This window comes from Filicampus tigris, chromosome 10, assembly GCF_054856515.1.
Source record: "Filicampus tigris isolate MCC_2025a chromosome 10, RoL_Ftig_1.0, whole genome shotgun sequence".
In the NCBI taxonomy this organism is placed as follows: Eukaryota; Metazoa; Chordata; class Actinopteri; order Syngnathiformes; family Syngnathidae; genus Filicampus; species Filicampus tigris.
Genome location: NC_141226.1, coordinates 18,341,228 through 18,360,595, shown reverse-complemented (window position 1 = coordinate 18,360,595; position 19,368 = coordinate 18,341,228). Strand labels below are relative to the sequence as shown.

The 19,368-nt window shown below is 42.6% G+C and overlaps 2 protein-coding genes across 12 annotated transcripts in view; both read right to left on the bottom strand.

Annotated features, from left to right (window-relative positions):
• klhl14 (kelch-like family member 14) overlaps positions 1–7,118 on the bottom strand; it is a 21,044-nt gene extending 13,926 nt beyond the window's left edge. Inside the window, exons 1-2 of one of the 2 annotated variants that reach the window (XM_086043623.1) lie at positions 7,084–7,118; positions 6,503–6,753 (exon numbers count right to left, since the gene is read on the bottom strand). The gene's annotated coding sequence lies outside the window, so the exon portion shown is untranslated. Of the gene's footprint in view, positions 1–103; positions 287–6,502; positions 6,754–7,083 lie in introns of those variants that run through there. The other variant, XM_086043622.1, reaches the window with a different exon arrangement.
• Positions 7,094–19,368, bottom strand: part of ccdc178 (coiled-coil domain containing 178) — a 25,602-nt gene continuing 13,327 nt past the window's right edge. For 6 of the 10 annotated variants that reach the window (XM_086043611.1, XM_086043617.1, XM_086043616.1 and 3 more), the window contains 3 exons: positions 17,856–17,990; positions 14,793–15,004; positions 8,983–11,711 (listed from right to left, as the gene is read on the bottom strand). In XM_086043611.1, coding sequence (XP_085899737.1) covers positions 14,924–15,004; positions 17,856–17,990 — 216 coding nt within the window. In that variant the 3' untranslated portion in view covers positions 8,983–11,711; positions 14,793–14,923. Of the gene's footprint in view, positions 7,125–8,982; positions 11,712–12,772; positions 15,005–17,855; positions 17,991–19,368 lie in introns of those variants that run through there. The other 4 variants (XM_086043612.1, XM_086043613.1, XM_086043619.1 and 1 more) reach the window with 4 other exon arrangements.

Genomic DNA, 19,368 nt, shown 5'->3' with positions numbered 1-19,368 from the left:
GCGCGTCTTTTGTTGCGTCCGCGCCGCGACAAAACGCCATTTGTGCGTGCGTAAACTTACGCGCGCCTGTGACAACTAAATGATGAGAGCAGCCACAACTTACCTGACACACACTCGCCACGCACACACTCCAGAAAAAAAGAAAGTAAGTAATCTTCGGAGGGGGTCCCCAGAAAGCTCACTCAAGAGTCCCTTCTTTTGTTCTCCTTTTTTTTAAAGAAAAGCGAGTCCAACCCCCAAAAAGTCCCAATTTGGCGTTATTTGTTGATCATTTGTTTCCTCGGAATTAACCAGAAGTGTGCGAGTGTGTGAGAAGGGAGCCGTGCTTTCTGCAAAAGGAGAAGAAGAAGAAGAAGAAGAAGAAATATACGTGTGACAAATTATGCTACCAAGAAACAACACATCATTATCCTTGGGCCTGGGGCTCAGTGAGTCGTAACGAGAGTAATAGGAAATCCACGGTTGGGGAGAGAAACGGTCGTGCATGGCCGGTGGAGAGAGACCATGCAGGGGTATGGATGCTGGAGAGACTCGCAAAATTATGGCTCAAGGCTATTGTAAAAACTGTCGAGCGTAAATGACTGCGATTTCAAACATCTATGGAAGAAAGGAAAGAGGGGAAAAGGGGGGAGAAAAAGGCGAGTCTCTCGTTTTTTTTTCCACCCCTCGCTGTTATGGAGAGAAACCGTCAAGTTTTAGTGCGCATTGCTAATTAGTCAATTTCTCTCTGCCTTCACAGCCCGGCGACTTTGCTGCTGAGCTGAAACTGCTAATTTCTGGGACCAGCCTTTTTTTGGCTGTGAACTGGATGGATGAATGGCTTGTCTCGCACAAATGACAAAAAGCCCCTGCCTTAATCTCCATCGGCAAAATAACCCCTCATCTCCCACCCCCCCTGCAGCTAGTCCTTCAAAAAAAACAAGGTGCTTCATACAACTTGTGCATATGCATCATAAATTCCATGTCCACTCTATGTTCATAATGCACCTCTGCTTTTATGTATGCAAGGACAGGACAATAAGCAAAAACAGATGTAGGCCTGTTGTACTTTGCAGTACTTTTTGATATACAGACCTGCACACAAAAATCTGAGTAGCGAACCTGAGTTCTTGTGCATATGTGCATAAATAGGCACCAAAGCAAACGTTTAACCACTATAACAAGAAAATCGATGTGTCACTTTTCCTTAAAGAAAAAAGTAAATCCCCCCCAAATTATTTGCAATAATATGTTCTATGCGCCTTCACTAGTCAAGACATGGCATTCTGATTAATATCGTGTTTGTGGAATATGAGTTAAGCAGCAAAAGCCACCCGTTTTTGCAAGGGAACGGCCATTTTGTCACTTGCTCCCAACTGAGAATGACATCACAGTTGCTCAGGGCTCAGGTAATGACCAATCACGGCTCACCTGTTTTCTGAAGCTGATTTTGCATCATATATTTTTTTTTCAATTGTATCAACAATGTATGAGCCACAATATACTTACCTTCAACATTAATTATGGCGAACCATCCCAATTTCTGTCAGCTAACTCAGATAATTCAACCTGGGATTTGATCTACTTGTAACTGACCATGACGACAGAGGAAGAGAATCATTCCCCCTTTAGGTGTGCTTCCTCCAAACCAGGCCGCCATCTGACCCAACTTGGGCTAACCATCCCACTTGACACCGATTGTCACCAAACTCTGAGAAGTAGTCCCAACAACCTGGATTTGAACCTCGGTCCACCCATACAGGTGCCACAGTCCAATCCTGGTGTCTTGACCATCTCTGGGATTTGTCTCACAGTGGTCAACTCTCACAAGAGTCTGGTCAATTGGGCAGTCTGGTCAATTGGGCACACAACAGCTAATCATCCCACTTCTCACACCAACTGTCACCAAATTCTGAGTTTTACTCTCAACCCAGATTTAAATCCAAGTCAATCTGATAAAAAAAACCCTGTAGCAACACCACATCCAGGCTCAAATGTTGTGTAAACCAACGAAGCAGCACACACGTCCCAAACAGGGGCCACCGTCCAGTCTTAATGCCCCACCCATCTCTGGGGTCAATCTCACACTCTGGTCAACTGTCCCAAGGGTTTTGCAGATTGAACACACAAAGCATCATACTACTGACACTATTTGTCACTGAACTCTTCAAAGTAACCTAAACCTGGTTTCAAACCCATGTAAATCAGGTCGCAAAGTACCTCCAACGAGATCCTCTATTGAAATCTCTTAGTACCTGACCCATTTTTATAGGGTCTATCATGTACACGGCATCTAGCCCAATTCTGACGTTTATTACAAAATGTGAGTATTCAGACATTAAACCTCAATCCCTGAGTCTATTAGGGTGAAAAAACATTAGCCTAACCCATGACACATAAGAGCCTGCATATGTTAGCCAGAATGCAACGAAAGCATGTGTCATCACACGACCTCCCACTTGTAGTTGGGCTGCCAGTACAATCATCTCAGCGCCTCACCGATTTCCAGGGTCCTCCAAGGCTCCTTCCAGCACGCCACGAACGGCCTCTCGGCTAACCATTCCACTTCAGCTGTTACAGAACTGTGAGGGATCAGACACCGTGGGCTCCATTTTCGTAGACAGGCACACATGCACCTGGTGTAAAAACATCTTCGTTTTCGTCTAATGTTTGGAAATTTGTCAGACCTCGCTGTGCCTTTCTGGGCGTTCCGGCAGTCTGAGGGTGTTTTCTACTACACTTCCCCAGTGCATCTGACAATTTGGCGACAGAAAGTAGACTAGACTTTAGACCAGATAAAAGCAGGTCTAAGTTGTGGCACAAGCGATGTAAGGCGAGTATTGTGAATTTGATCAAGGTGCAGGCAGACAGATTTTGCATTATGCGATGTGTGGATGTCATCGTATTTCATTGTATATGACAACAGCGTGCATTTAACCCTCTGAATCCTTGTAGAAATAAATTCATTGAACGCATAATTATTATCATTATCTTTATGATATTTTTTAAAACAGCTAACCTGGGCCACGGCACAGCCATTCGGGGGGATGTCACGGGCACAAACAATCGGTTTCGAAGGTGGTCTCCAAGTACCCTCTTCACAGCGGTGATCTGTGACAGCTGTGGCCAACTTGACATCATCCACAAGTGGAGGTGTGCTTGCACTTCCTTATGAATGTAGTTTGCGGGCTTCGATCTTCTGCATGGACCCCAGCGCGCCTCTCCTGCTCTGAATTTAAAGGCTTTCATTGGCCTGGAAACAAATTGGTTGTTTTCACTCCCACAAGGGCGCAAACGCCCCTTTCTAAATGCGCCCATCCACAAAAATACTCAAAGAAAAAAAACTTCACCCATGCGTACAGTTAGACTGCATTTTGAGCTGGACGCAACAGATACGAACCCGTGACACATAAGAGCCTGGGTATGTTAGCCAGATCACTGTAATGAAAGCAGGCGTCATCACACTACCTCCCACTTCGAGAAGGGTGCACGTGTCCCATACATGCCCAGTACAATCGTCCCAGTGTTTCACCAATCTCTGGGGTCTATCACTCAGCTATCACCTGTCCCAAGGGCCCTTTCAACTAGGGACACACACAATAACAACCCACTTCTAACACCAATTGTTAAAAAAAAAAAAAAAAACTCAAGAGTTGTACCCTCAAACTTGTACATTGCCCGAGAGTCCAGTATGATAGGCAGAGTAACTTAAAATTTGTCCAATTTATGGCAATGGATGGTTAATAATGGCGTAAAAAAAAATTGGTCGAGAATGACTTATTAGGACATAACGAACTGTCAATTAAATAAAGAGCTCAATTAGAGCAAAAAACTTCCATGTGGGACTCCCATGGGACTGGCTGTGACAGATATCTCAAAAGTTATACGGAATGACAGATCGGGATAAATGTTCACGTACTATGAAACAGAGGATTGTGCTATGGATATGAACATGCACTAACTAGCACATAAGATGTTTTTTTTATCCAGGTGAAACGTTTGAGTGGCATTAAAAAAGAACATAAGAGTGAAAATGTCATTTTAAACATGCCTAGTTGGTGTTTACTACAGTTTAAGTCGGAGTTGCGAGGACGCGTGGCAGTGCTACAGTAGTTGGCCGTGTTGCACTTGGGAGTCACAATACTGTTATCTTTACAAGCGCTCAGTTAGCACTAAATTACCCAAGTCTCCAGCGAGCCATTCTAACACAATAAAATGACCATTTCCAAACTCTTTCAGCTCTTTGTAGCAGCTCAGTCTCCCGAGGCCGCTGGTCTTCAGATTGCTGGGCGTTTATGGTTGCAGTGTGCAGCAGCAGGAGGAGGTGGTGGTGGTGGTGGTGGTGGTAAAGGGGGGGAGGAGGAGGGAATGGGGGGGGGTGGCACTGGTGGTGGTGGTGGTGGGGGCTGGGGGGGGTCATCAGATAAGAGAAGAATTTCAAGACTAATTAAACCCGTTGAGACAAAGAATCACACTACAGTGATTTACAACTCTCTGTGCCAGTTAACCCGACTCATATTTAGGTGTCATATTACACAGATCAGATCAGGTCCACCTCCGTGCCGATTCGAGGAACCCATTAGAGATGATGCCAACAACAGGAAGACAGTTATACTCTACGTAAGGTCACGCATAGGCAGCTTTTTCGTTTTAGCTTTTAACAGCTAAAATAAACAAGACCATTGGCTATATCGCAATGCTATGATAAGCTATAAAAGGCTGTTTTCTACTCTGCATGTGCACACATCATAAGGTCAGTCATGTTTTGTTCCATTAACATAAAGGGTGAGCATTTACTCCCACCAGTGCACCGAAACAAAAAGGTAAAATCCAAAGTTGTGAATAGCAAAGTCTTTCATCCATAATTCCGTTTGCTAGCTTCTGCAGACAGCAAATGGGGGGGTAGGGGGGTTATGCTAAGATAGAAAGTATTATTTTCCTAAATGGAAGGTGTCAGATGGTCACGGAAATGTGATCGGCTGTTCAAGATCACTGCTTCCCATCTGCAATTTGTGACGTGTGAAAGATTCAGCCCAAATGTGCTCAGCGAGCGTAAATCCTCAGCACTTTCTCTTATCGTGGAAAAGCAAGATAACCAGCTGTTTACAGATCACAGAACATATCATATTAATATCATGGAGAGGGTGATATCATCTTGTTTGTAAAAAAAAAAAAAAGAAAGAAAAAAAGATATATATTTTTGTTAACTATCTGTGGTATGATATTGCATTCTATGAATCAATATCTGTAATATGAGTCAATTATGTTGTACAAGTACACTGGCACAATTACATGATTTCCAATACAAAAACTGTGTTAAAATTCAAAAGGTATGATTATTTCTGTTCAAGAGGTATTCAATTAACAGGATTTGCATTATGCTAAAAGAAATTGGTAATAATTGCATGTTTCAAAAATGTAACCAAAGTATTCAAAACAGCTCTCAGTAGGATGCAATGCAGTTGTACAGCATTGCAAACTAAAAGTGCATAGAAACAGAAAACACTAGAACATAGAGTAATTATCTGCAGGTAGCCAAATGTAAGACCTCTCTCACTTATAATGTGATCATTATATATTAAATAAGCAAGTAAAATATGTAATAATACACCGTAACAATATGTAATGCAAATGGCCTAAATCTACCTTACACACAATAAAATGCAACACTGACTTATTTGGGTTTGAAACAATTGGACAACAGTGTGGAACTTTAAAGACCTTTGAACAGTGGATTTATGGATAAAGTGTAATTTTTATACACATTAACGAGGTCTTAATTGGAGAAAATCATAAGTAAAACTTTTTGGGTGTTGTGGTTAAAGCAAATTAAATGTTCCATTTAAACGAAAGGTCAGCAGTTTTGATTCCCCGGTCATTCCGCATTGGAAGACTTTATTTGACACACTATCTGATCGAAATAATATAGTACATGCTGGCAAAAATGAGGCTAGCCGAGGTCATGAAACAGTATTTTAAAGGATCAGGAGTTTTTGAATGGGCAGCAGCTGCTTCGCAAAGACTCTTAACAGTCTCCTCACTTCTCCACAAAGGGAACAAATGAGAAGTAAGCGAAGGAGTCAAAGGTTGCAACTTTTCTTTCACGTGTTCAATTTGGGCGAGGAAAGAGGGCTGATAAACAGACTTATACGAGTGTTTATTGTACTGACAGTTAAGTGCGTGATTTCATTTCTCTGATTAGCGATGACTCCTAAAAAAAACATCCACAGGGGCAAGAAGATAAACCAGACAGGAGTAGCACTTTTGCATATACGGTATGTGCCATTCGGGGAGCCCTGCTGTTCTCTAACCCCCACACATGGCGTAGCCACCACAGACACGCCTCAGGGAGTCAGCAGGCAGCCGGGAGAAACAGGCGGCGTACCCCCCCCCCCCCCCCATCCCCACCTCCACACACACACACCCATATGCAAGCACAGGAACATGTATGTGTGTGTATGTGTGGTTCTCAAATTAAAGAAAGAATACTAGCTTGTGTGGTTCAACTGTAACTGAGACCAACCTGAGGGAAGAGTCCAGACTGTATGGACACCCAGTGTGTAGGCCGGGGTGGGGCGAAGAGGCGCTTGAAAGTGAGAAGTGAGGAGGAGGGGTGCTGCTTCTGCTGCACAGTCCCCCAGCGTGATGCATCTACCTTCAGGGTGGCAGCAGGCGTGGAGTGGGGTGCGACAGAGCGAGCACGGGCTCAGTGGCGCGGTCACCTGGGGACGCTGAAGCTGTTGTAGCAGGACTGATAGTTCTTCCTTGGGAGGACTGCAAGATGAGCCACATTGTATTAGCAAAGTCCTTCTCATATTGAGTCCTCAAACCTTCAGCATTGTATTCAGAACCGAATCTGTCCCTTTCTTGTAGCGGAAGAAATGTATTTCAAATTGCCAAATTGTCTTTGTGGTTGGAGGTGTATCTAATGTTGTGGTCAGTGAATGTTTATAACCGGGTACGCATGTGAATTTTAAACTTTTATCTTAACTGTTGTATTTGAGATGACCAATACAGCCCATCAAACACACACCATTTGATATTTGCATCGACTTTGCAAGAGTCCTCCCAAAATTAGATTTCTGGTGTAGTCCCAACACTAACCTGTGAGAGGCAGCATGGGTGCCACAAGGTTTCAAGACTTCCTGGAAATACAAAGTAGAAGAAAGAGAAGACGCTAGGCATTCCGTTTCACAGCACAATCATGGGGTCAGTGGTTCGGCTGGTGTTGACCACACAGAGGGCTGGACTGGCCATCCGGTTTACTGGACACGTACCCAGTGGGCCGGCGTCTTATAAGGCCAATGCCAATTATTATTTTCCTCCATTTTAACCCAAGAGACCAGCCCACAATTTAGAGGGAGCAATCCATTAATCTATTTACAATATAGACAGGAAAACAAAAGCCATAAGCAAAGCAACAGCCAATAAAATGGCATAAATTAATCTCAGCAAAACGTTGCTGATGTTTCTTAGACATGCTTGTGGATGTTATGACAAATAACGTACAACATGCACGTGCGGGCCCCTCTAAATCAAAATGCCGCGGCCTATTTTTTTTTTTTTGTGCAAGTCCAGCCCTGACCACAGACATAAGGAAAAAGTAAGCAGGTTCAACATTTATGATTGCCAGCCCTGACCCGTTTATGAGCACATTAGGAAGGAAGACTCACTCAAGTCTTAACACACCCAACTCCCAGGATAATCTGACAGAAGGGCACACAAATGCTCAAATTTGGTCAGATTATTGGTATCAGTGAAACCCGCTCCATAAAAGAGGGCCAGTGGCATTCATTTAGGCATCTATTAGGCAGACATTTTTGGAAGAATATTAAGAACCGTGGGGCGTCGTGTCAGATTGGTCATACGAGAAATAAAGATGGACATATACATTATTACAGACTGATCAGGGATGCCATCTCCATGTGACATAAAGTCATGTTTAATATTATGAAGGGAACTCCAAACTCATTTACAACATCGAGTAAAACTCCATACTTGAGACTGTTAAAATTGCTAGAGTGCTTTGTGAGCAACAGACTTAGCAGTGAAGTAATATTATCCAACAAAAGCATCTACGAACTGATGTCACCTGAGATAGGCACTAGCGCACCTGCGACCGCAAGGAGGACAAGCACTACAGAAAATGGATGAATGGATTTGATCAAAACATAACACACTGTATGCAGTTTGGAATAATATTCTGTGGTAAACATAGTGTTCACTTCAGAGGATTCCTTTGGCAAGTGGAAGCCGGCAAATTATTCCAAAGCTTTTCATTTCTGAAGCGTACAATTGTGTCGCAACTATTGGAGTCCTATCTTTTGGAAAACTCGGCGTCTAACATGGTCAGCTTTCGCAATTATTCAGTCCACTGACAAGTGAAACAAATGGGACCAACCCAGTGCATCCTGCATTATCTTCACTCCTTGGATTCACTGACAATAATTAATACAATGGCAAGTTTCTGTTTCTGGGCACAACATAAGCTTTCCCCTTACCGAGAGCTGCTGAGAGAGAGGAAACTACACCTGGGGGCGATGTCATACTGTAAACGGTGGCCCCTCGCAAGCCGGGTCACGTGGTGACAGTTCCTCTTAGCTGAGATGATAAATGTCCAGTATAGTATCGTGATGAAATAAAAAAATGCAAACACCCCGACCTATGCGGTAAGCACGGCCTTGAATTGGGCAGTTCCAGGTCGGGGCAAGGAAGGTCACGTGACATGAGGTCTCCAAAGCACAAGTGCGGACCACCTCACACTATTTCATCACATTATCATCTGAAGCACATAAACATTTTGTCTAATATATGTAATAAAGTGCATGTACACACTGGCTGGACACTTCATTAGATACTCACACAATCGAGTAAGAGCCAATACAAGAGCTGTCAGGGAGGTATTCATTTAACAATGTGTTTATTATCGTACTGCATCATGGAGAGAGCTGCTTGTAATATTCTGAGCACCTTATTTAGCTGCACGGGGGAGACAAAAAAATTAGACACAACTCTCAGTATTATGGGTACATAAGAAAAAAAACCGCTTAGTAATTTCATTAGTTAAGGTTTAAATATTCACCGGAACAGAAAATAATTAAGTACATGCAACGTTTTAACAAATGCAAAAGAGAAGGTTTACAGTGTAAAGTAAAACAAAGTCAAACTACTCACTCTTTGAAGATACCTGGCAGACATCAGACAGAACAGGAAGAGCAATACTCTTTAGTTTTTACATGAGTCACTTAATTGTTAGATAATCCTGACGAATGATTTTAAGGACTTTGTGTAAACCGGGAAATTGTTTTTTTTTTCAAATTCACACTTTTTTGTTGTTCAAAATTAATATTCCAAAATTTTTTGAATTATTCAGATGCGGAGGACCGGTTTGTCTAGGGCCCCCAAATGACTAAATATGCCCCTACAACAGACACATCTCAATAAATTTGAATATAGAAATCATTTCAGCAGTTCAATTCAAAAAGCGAAACTCATATACTATATAGATTGAGATGAAATAAACATTCAATAAACACAGGGAAATACTTTTAGAAGAATCTTCTGCCTAATTTCAATATTCAAAATCATTTTTGATTCAATTTCTTGAAGTGGTGAATTTTGGGTTACTTCAGTGTAAGCTAATCATCCAAATTATTAAAAAAAAAAAACATGAAATATTTCACACCGTGCAGTAATTCCACATATGGGTTTCGCTAGCTTGAACTGTACTACAATTGAATTGAAATAAATTAAGATGTCCAATTTATTGAGGATGCACCTGTATATGATTTATTGTCTAACTATAACACATGTATATTATAATAACAAAAGAAATCAAATTTTTTTTTGGGTGCGCGAAGGGACAAATACGTCCTTAAGAGAATTGCCGCCACTCCTATTTTGGCCGATGAGTGTATTACAGGTTTTTTAATTATAGAGGAGCACATTCCCCCAGCATCCATTAAAGGAATGCCATGCTAATTTTAAAACCTCACAGCAGGCACTGGCGTCGACGGCAAGAAAAGTGGATGAGTTTCTCTTTAACAGCTGTAATTTGTGTTTTCCAATCACCATGCTGATTTCTGCTCATTATGCTCCGGTTTCACACCGGTAAGTGAGCAAAGTTTGGATTGATTGACTCTAATTAACTAAGAAATGTTCCGAGCCACGGATTTATTATCATGCTAGCTAGCCACAAATGTCAGAGACTTTCACAAATTATTATGGTGCTAAGATAAATATCTGGGAAAATCAGACATGTGTGAAAGCAGAGGGAACATGTATTGTTATCTTGATGAATTAGTTTGGCATGTTTTCTGCACAGTAAAGAATCAGTTGAGAAAATACACAATTTAAAGCATTGACTGATATTAGCTAAACTTTGTGGAAACACAGAATTACGGTGCCTAGAATTAGTACCATATTAGTTTTGTGTATAGGTTGTGAAGGGATGATGTTCACATGCAACATGTTTTGATAAGAAGTGAGAATTTTGAAAAAAAAAAAAACATGTTTCTGTTTATAACTGGACTTCTTTTGATAGGAAAGTCTTCTTGAAAGCATTGTATGATTATTTGAAGTAATCACCTCATTGGTGGCCTCCATATGCCCGAAATCTCAAACTTCTTTGTAAACATATCACTATCACTATATTGTTGCATCGTAAATATGTCAGCTCAAAGCCTTCAGTGGCGCGAATATATCCACCAGGCCGTCGCGGTGTGGTTGTGCTCGCCACCGGCTAGCAGGCTTCTGGGGGCTCCCCTCGACCGGTGGCAGGCTCCTCCACGGTGTCCGCTTGGGAATTCAAATAACGACACTGAGCTGTTCTGTAAATTGTGGCATCAAGGGAAGATGCATATTTGGTTGCGTAACTAGCTAGCTAGCTAACTGCATGCTGTAGTGGCAGAAATGGGTAGAGTAATACCTAACTCGCAATTGCGCTGGATAATCATTGATGCGTAGCCATGCCCCCAAAAATCAAGAACTCAATTTTCACGTGATATGTTCCATGAAGTAGATTTTTTATGTGTGCGTCTAAGTCATTACAAGCCCCCCACACGGTTCCCACCCATCCAAACACTTGTTACGCTTAATAAATGTACTTTTTAAAATGCAAAATTAAGAATAAAACCATGAGCTTGTTGCCATGACTACTATTCTTCTACTTCCGGCCAAAGTTACTCTCAGACTTCCACTTAGAAGAAGAAGAATGGTAGTCATGGCAACAAACTTTTGCTTTCCACAACAAAGATTTAAAGCGACAAAAACCACGTTAACCCACCAGGATTGTACTTTTCAAGTAACAGAAAAAAGTGGCATCTACAGACTGAAACTTTTGGTTTCAAATTTGACTAATTTTCCTCGGTCGACTACAAGTAAAAATAACTATAGTTGCTGTTTTCAAATATACAATTCAAAGTGATGAGAATCTCTTTGAATGTTCTGAATTAATGTTTCAATGACTCCTTAATTGTTATTCCCATTCCGGACTTTTTGTACACATCCAACTAAATTCAACACAGCCTGCCACATGAAGTCATGTATATTTGTCTCGTCATTGGTGTGACCCAAAACCTTGTCAGCGTCTCCTTCATTGATATTTTAGACACAGTAGCACATCTCTTCTCCACTCACATTCTTTCCCAATTCTGCGTCGCCTCGGCAGCTCAACTGTGCTCTCTGGCTTGGGAACAAAAGGCGGCCTGGTCAGAGAGGACACCTCCATTTCCCTGTTTTCAAAAAGACCGCAAAGCAGAGAGTTTTCGTTAGCCTGAAAGCCACGCTCCGATTCACATGGCTTGCCGCTGATGACTAAAAGCGATCGCTGGGGTGAATCGGCGCGAAACGGGGCCGTCGTCTGCATGGTGGCGCCACGATGAAATGCTGCCTGTAAATCAGATTTTTTTGAAAGGATGCCGCTATAGAAACCGAGAGACACACTTTGATATATCACACAATACAAACCCAGAGTGAGGCTTCTGCATCCATGTCACAACAAACCGCAAATACAGTACATATGAGTGTCCACATGATTGTTTTAGCAGCATTTAGGTGTGTGCACTTTCTAGTGACAGTTAGTTGTAACTTCCAATCATTCAGAGGAGGCACAAAGAATGTAAGCACATATTGAGGCAAAGAAAAAAACTTGTCTTAGCGTCCCCTGGATTTCAGTAAATAGCACCCGTGGTGGGGGTGTGGGGGGTTTGTATTTACTAAACATACGACCCCATAATGCAAAAAAAAAAGGGACATTATGGAAATGGTACAGAAATATTCAGAATTGAGGCAAACTGGACGGACAAAAATACGTTGCATAGCTATTGCAGAATATAGAAATGTACAGGTGGTATAACAGAGTTCGGCTGCAACGTAACCAGAATTAGTACACAAGTGGAAAAGTGCCGTGAGCAATCACTAATGCATTTTGTTTGACAATAATACTTGAAGTAGAAGTCAACCCAAACATATTTTTCCCCAGTATGTTCTATACTGCCCCACTAGTCTAAACACGGCATTCTGATTAATATTGCATTTGTGGAATATGAGAAATCCACCCGTTTTTAGCTAGCTCAAGTGGCGGCCATTTTGTCACTTCTGTCGGCTGAAAATGACATCACAGACCCTCAGGGCTCAGATAACGACCAATCACGGCTCAACTGTTTTCTGAAGCTGAGCCATGATTGGTCGTTATCTGAGCCCTGAGCAACTTCAATGTCATCTTCAGTCAACGAAAGTGACTAAATGGCCGCCTCCTAAGATGGCCAAAAGTGGATACATTTTGCTGCTTAAGAATGCTGTATTTCAACTAGTGGGCCTGCATAGAACATATTCTGGAAAAAAGTATGTTTGGGTTGACTTCCTCTTTAACTATGGTTGTAATTTCAAATCTACCTAAAAAGCAAAGCGTGGAGAGTCTCTGTCACAGAAATGAAGTGCAATCAATGAATGAGGTGATATGTTGTATTAATATTATATAGCAACAGTGACCAGGGCAATCCGCTTATTCTTTGACAATCTCAATATGTTGTTTGTGGCTCAATAAAAAAATAATACAGTAAAGTACTATATATGTGGAGCCTCAAAACGGCGGTTCCTGATAAGGATGCCAAAGATTGCAGTATTTCCCGCTGCAGTTAGTTAGTATGTGTGCAAGAGTTAATCGCCAGAATCGCCGGCTATTGTTTGATCGCAAATGTCCAGTTCAGTTGCGTTTGGCTGTGTCGCTTAGTGTGCGGCGGGCCTAAGGCTCCACATTGCAGTTTGTCTTTACATGCCTGGGTAGGTGCTGCGGTTTTGGTTAGCAACAATGTTCAAATGGTCTTATGAAGTGTACTAATTGTCTACATGTGAAAGACCGATGTATGCTTTTCCCCCAAATGGGATGGGAGGTGTTCCATTTAGGGGAGGCGTTTATGTAATTTAAGTGGATTACGCAGCTGGTGACTAATTACTTAATCTCACTATTTAAGGAAATGTGGTAAAAGTCATTTTGTGATCCGCTCGGCAAAGGTGTTAATATGAATGGGCTGTCTCTCTGTGTCTTGTGACTGACTGGCAACCAGTTCAGGGTATAGTCCTGCTTTCGTCACAAGTCAACTGTGAACAGGATAAGCACTCTAGGAAATGGATGGATCATTTGTCAACGTACTGTAGTAACGATTTTTAAAGGTCAATGTTAAGGATTCTATGTTCCAATCCTATCCAAGTTCAAGTTTGTGAAGACGCGAAGAGACAACGTAAACTTCTTTACAAACAAATTGAATTTTTTTCCCCAATGACAACAATGACCTTTTTTTGATATTGAAATGTTTGAAGCAACGAGACAGCACTGTGAAATGGGCGTGAGGTTGTTGTGTCCACACTGCCCCCTTCTGTTGCCACAAGCAGACCGGCCTGCTAGCACTACCACATCCGCAGCACAAAAGCAACAACAGTATCTCTATTAGGCTGCCACAGACCGACACAATGGGAGCAACGCGTATTTCTCAGCGATCCTGAAAGCAGCACATTTCCAACAAACATCAAAAATAGTTTGTATTCATGCTTCGTTTTCAATATTTATCATTCCTATTTTGATGGGAGTAAATATTTAATGGGTTGGATTGCGTTTTGGCATGTATTATTTATTCAGGAACATTGAACTTTTAAAATGGAGCATGTGTCATCAGCATGATGCTGGTGACAAAAAAATATTGATTTTTTTTGGGAATGCGATTCAGTTAATATTTCAATTTGAAATAATGTTTCCCCAGGCTTTTTTCTTTTCTTCCTGTAGTGTGGAAGAAACATCCTTTTGTGCACACTATTTACCCCTGGATTGCTTGGGGCTAATGTCTCAATAATTTTCACTCCTTACTCAGGTCCTTCCCACAAAGGACTTAACTAATGATCCGTGGACAAAATGAAGCATTCAAATTTATTCATTAATCATTCATCTCCAGCTCATTGAAAATGCTAAACTTCCACAAAATTAAGATTGAATATTGAAAAGTGATTGAGGGAGACAGCTCTCCATGTGACGGAGAGCGCGGCGGGTCTATCGGGAACGAAAACGCAATCTCTGGATCGCGCGCGCGCCTCGCACACGTGGTGGTCAAGGTGTGCTAAGTGCTAGTTAAGGTCACCGGCTTTCACTAGTTGTAATTAGATCTCGGAATCTGGAGAAGCGTAGAATTTCTGTCAACACGGCCTGTAATTATTCTCTTTTCCAATTAATGGTGACATAGATTAATTATCTGATGAGGCAAAGCCAATTGCAATCATTCACCCAGCTAAAATTAGATCAGACCTGACAGCAGCATGAAAGTCACCTGTTTCATTGTTATGGATCTGCAGCGAGTAAAAGAGGGAGCGGGGGGTGGGGGGGTGGTTGGGGTGATAGTGAAGCGTGTGAGGGTAAGTAAGTTGTCTGGTACAGGTGAATGTCCCGAGCTGAAGACATCTACTTGTCCAGGCTGGATTGTTTGTTGAGGTCGCTAGTGGTGATGGACGCGATGAGCTCAATTTCCTGAGACAGCGCTTCCTGTTTGAAGACACCAAAGCAACAATTTAAATGAATGAGAGTACGTTTTAGAATAAAGTCGCGGCTCGTGGTGTGCTACTTATTCTTAAACAAGAGACTCTTGGTCAACCAAGTGTGGGTTCAGTGCTCTTCTGTTCTCAGCATGCAGTTTTTCTATTAAACTGCCTGGCACTGTCAACCAGCTTGGGAATGTGAGCCGGCGCAGCCATGCGGAAATTCTCTGACTAACAATTATATCAGAAACAGGATCTTGGATGACTGTCCCGCGGGATCGGGCCGGTGGGCGTCTGCTCCAATCATTACCGGCCATTCAACAAGGCTGTGCGCTGCTCTCCGCTGTTAGCCATTGTCAATTATGCCATCCCTGGTGTAAACCCCACGCAACACAAAGCTGAACTGCCAGTTCCGGCTGTAGTGTAGCAGGCTGACAGCCCACTGCATCCCCTCCCCACTCCAATCCACATAACCACCAGCACCACATCCCCGGCCCCTGAGGTTTGCGAGCATCCTTCCCTTCAAGCTACTTTCCAGCAGAACCGCATCGAGCCGAGCTCGCCGTAGCCTGACCTTCCCGCGGCCGGGTTCGAGGGGTCAAGTGGACATGATGGATCCGTAAGAGCCCCAGCAGGGTTCGGGTCTGGCTAGAGCAGCTATTACCTCTGTTGATTTCTTACTTACAAACTGGCAAATGACATGGCTAATTCATGTCGCACCCAATTAAAAGCTATTACCATCTCTGTCCAATTCTTAATATTCTGACAGCCCTTCAATTTTTCCGACTTTTCGGAGGCTTGGCCACTTCACACAAGGAGCTAAAGTGAGTGCTGCCTGCTCTGATGGGTCCTGCGCTGAGCTGTGACGGGTGACGGTGCGGTGCGCTTGAATACACCGGCTCTTTTGTCCTTCACACTCTGCAGCCCGCTGATAGCTCCTCCCCACCCCGCCTCGCGCTCTGCGATGTGCCGGGGGTGGGGAGCGTGCGTGTGCACGTGTGTGGGGGTGCATTCGGAGGCTCGGCCAATGAGACACGGCTACCATCTATAATGTCCGGACTGGACCCATCAAAAAGCATGTCAGCAGTCTGAGGAGTGTGTGCGGTTTGTGTTAGGGAGGAAACCACTTGAGAGTATTTTTTTTTTTTTACTAGGTAGTCCCTTGGAAAAGCTCTAATCAAATCATTGTGTCAGCATATATCTAATATATCAGCTCATACAACAGCATCGCAATTGAATCTGCCTTTAGTGGCCGCGAAGAGGTTCAGGTAACCCGGCTCTGCAGTGACGCCGGACAAAATGATTCATCACTGTCCCTCTGTCCGCTGTGACCTCAGCTCACATCACAGCACAGATGAGAGGCTGATTACGCTCTAATTGAGGATCCTTACGTCTCAACCTTGCGGAATCTGCACCTACTCGTCCGCACGAGAGACGGGGGGGGGGGGGGCTGTTCGGCTGCCAGAAAAAAATCTCATTTTAATGTAACGTGAGCTTATGTCCGACACACGAGGTCAGCGGCATAGGCACCGTAGCAGACACATCATCTATCCCATCAGTTGCTCGTCTGAGGACTGAATGGACAGAGTGCAGTAGAATGAATGGTGCAAGGTAAGCATTTAGACAAATTATGTGGAAATAATTTCCATCCTCGATAGAGGCACCTTTGCCCAACTGATTTGAGGTGCTTTCGTGGGCGTTCTGGTTTGTTTGTGTTTTTCAAAAGTTCAACGTACAGATGAGATGACAACTACTTTAAACCATGCGCACACCAACTGATACCTACCTGTGTTATCCACGAGTATGTTATACTCAATTCGGTGTATATTTGGTTTGAGAAGTGCGGTTAGGGGAGTAATGTGTCCCTGCTTGTCGCAGCAAATGTACACTTGGCTGGAGACGAGTCATCAAGCTCATTATTTTAACCAAGCCTGTGTTCTACCATTAATGAATGGAAGTGACCTACTCGGTGCACGTCCTCGATTTAAGAGAAGATGCGGCTTTCAGCATTTACACGGGAATGATCGTGCCTGTGTTTTCATTTACTTTTGACATGATTTCAAAATGTGTGTTTTGTCACTAGGCTAAGACGTCATTTCGTTTTTTTGAAATTCTATTTCCTAACGGCCCAGTAAGTTCATTGAGCATCATCCGTGTAAGTACTTCTCTCAAACACCCCTTGTTGGAAAATGTAGGCCTAAAAATAATCATAATCCAAGGTTGACGACGCTTCATTTAAATCAAAGGGATGGCAGTCAACTTTTCCCTTTCCAATACTACAGTTGTGACTGCATTTTATTTCTAATGCTTACACAATGATTTTGTTATCCATTGCACTTGCTCTCACTCTCAATATGTGTTTGAAAGTGTTTGTATTGTTTTAGAATTGTGTTTAAAGGCCTTCAAAAATAGTGAAGTGCCATAAAATTGGTGTATTTAAATAGGCTATTTCTATATGGTGGATTTTCACTCATTGCGAGGGCGGGGGTCTGGACGTAACCCCAATGATGGAGGCGGATGACTGTATGTGTTGTAAATAGGGGGTCCTCAGTTTGCCACCGTCTTGCATTCCTACAGCGCCGACGTAACTGGAATTTGTATGCAAATTGGAATGCGTCATAACATTGAACCTTTTATATTTTTTCCGGTGTCGTCTTCAGGTTGACACACATGGTGAAGATTTTTGTTATTTATGACGCGCCAGCTAGGGAAATCCAACAAAGCTAAGCATTGAATGACCCGGGAGGACATGATCCAGTAGAAAAGCTTCGTCTGGGATAGAAGTTGAATCACTTTGTAGTGGATGGTGACAATTTGCACTTTACTGGACATGCATACATTACATCCAAATACCGTACCTGGGCTGTTTTTATTTTCTGGTCGGCTTGCCGACAAAGAGCCTGGCAGCGGTCCAGTTCAGCCTCGCCGCCGAGGCTGCGTTGTCTGAAGTATTTCACCAAAGCTTTGTGCATCCTCTTCTGCAACAAAGAGAGCTAGGGGGAGAGAAGGCAGAGAAAAGGAATTGGTAAGGCAGGGAGAGGAAATTAATGGCAGTGTTCAAGAAGAATGATGGAGGGGAATAGAGAAAGCAGTCAATAGCCCATTCTGCAGTACACGGGCCTGACAGGAATTTCACAGTCTCTTGGTTTCTCTGCCCACTCGTGTGCACTCATCAGAATCCAGTCACATCTGGCTGCCAGGATGGGGGGTTAATTTTCTCTAAATGCTTCAGCAGTTTTGTTCTAGCTGAGGCAAACTCTGTGACTGCAAAGCTGATGAGTAAAATATTTCTACTTCACCCAGTTTAACTTTATACCAATCCCCTGAAGACATATTTTACACGTACACACGGAGCCATGAACCCCCCACCGAAGGCAGAAATTATTCCTAGCCTCTTGGAAAGGCATGCTGCTTGCTTTATTATTTGAACACAGTTTCACGCAAAAGGAGGTTTCCATTGTGATTGATGAGATTGTAACCCCGCCCCGCCCCTCTCCACCTTCACCTTTACTCTTTCGACAAAGCTTATCATTCCCTGGCAATGTGTGCTCCAATGCTGGGAAGTGAAGTGAATTAGCTAAGTCATCAGCTCCTTGAGGAAAAACAATAACGTGAAGGCTGATTAGGGTACCCTGTTAAGAAAGCAGAGCATATGAACAAACTAACAAAGACACGCTATCATGGCCAATGATGGGGAAGAGCTTTATCTTTTCATTTATTTTATTTTTATTTTTTTTAATAGGAGCAGTTAGATGATAATTCATTTCATCGATACGTCACAACATGGATAGGATTTGATTGAAGCACTTTTTGAAGGTTATTGTGTCATTCTTTCAACAGCAAACATTTTGAGACTGAATCAACAGTGCCTCCGATGGTTACTGCCAAGTAATGCACTCCAAAGACAGTATTATGGAATTTACACAAATAGTAGCCAAGTGTTTAGTCACTCAAATGAAGATACGTGCTGACATATTTTTAATATGAAAGCCTTTATTTGATCCACTACAAATTCGACAAATCTCTGGAAGATATAATACAAGGGATCTTTGGTTTACGGCGGTGATGGCCTACTTACTGATTTTCCTTTTTTTTTTTTTTTTTTTTTTTCTTTTTGTGGCCCACAAGGGTTTTTCATACAAATATTTACTGTAATTATCTGTGTTAACGCAATAACAAATTGGAGTTGCAACCATAGAAACAGTTATTTTGGGTAACCGATCTTCCATTATTTATCGAAAACCCCACCTATTTGCTGGGAAATGCCATGTCAAATATAAAAACATTGATTTGGGTCAGTCTGGAGGCGTCTTGATGCCAAGCATCACATAGTCAAGCCATAGACTTGTCTGAAAGAAAACATAGACTTGT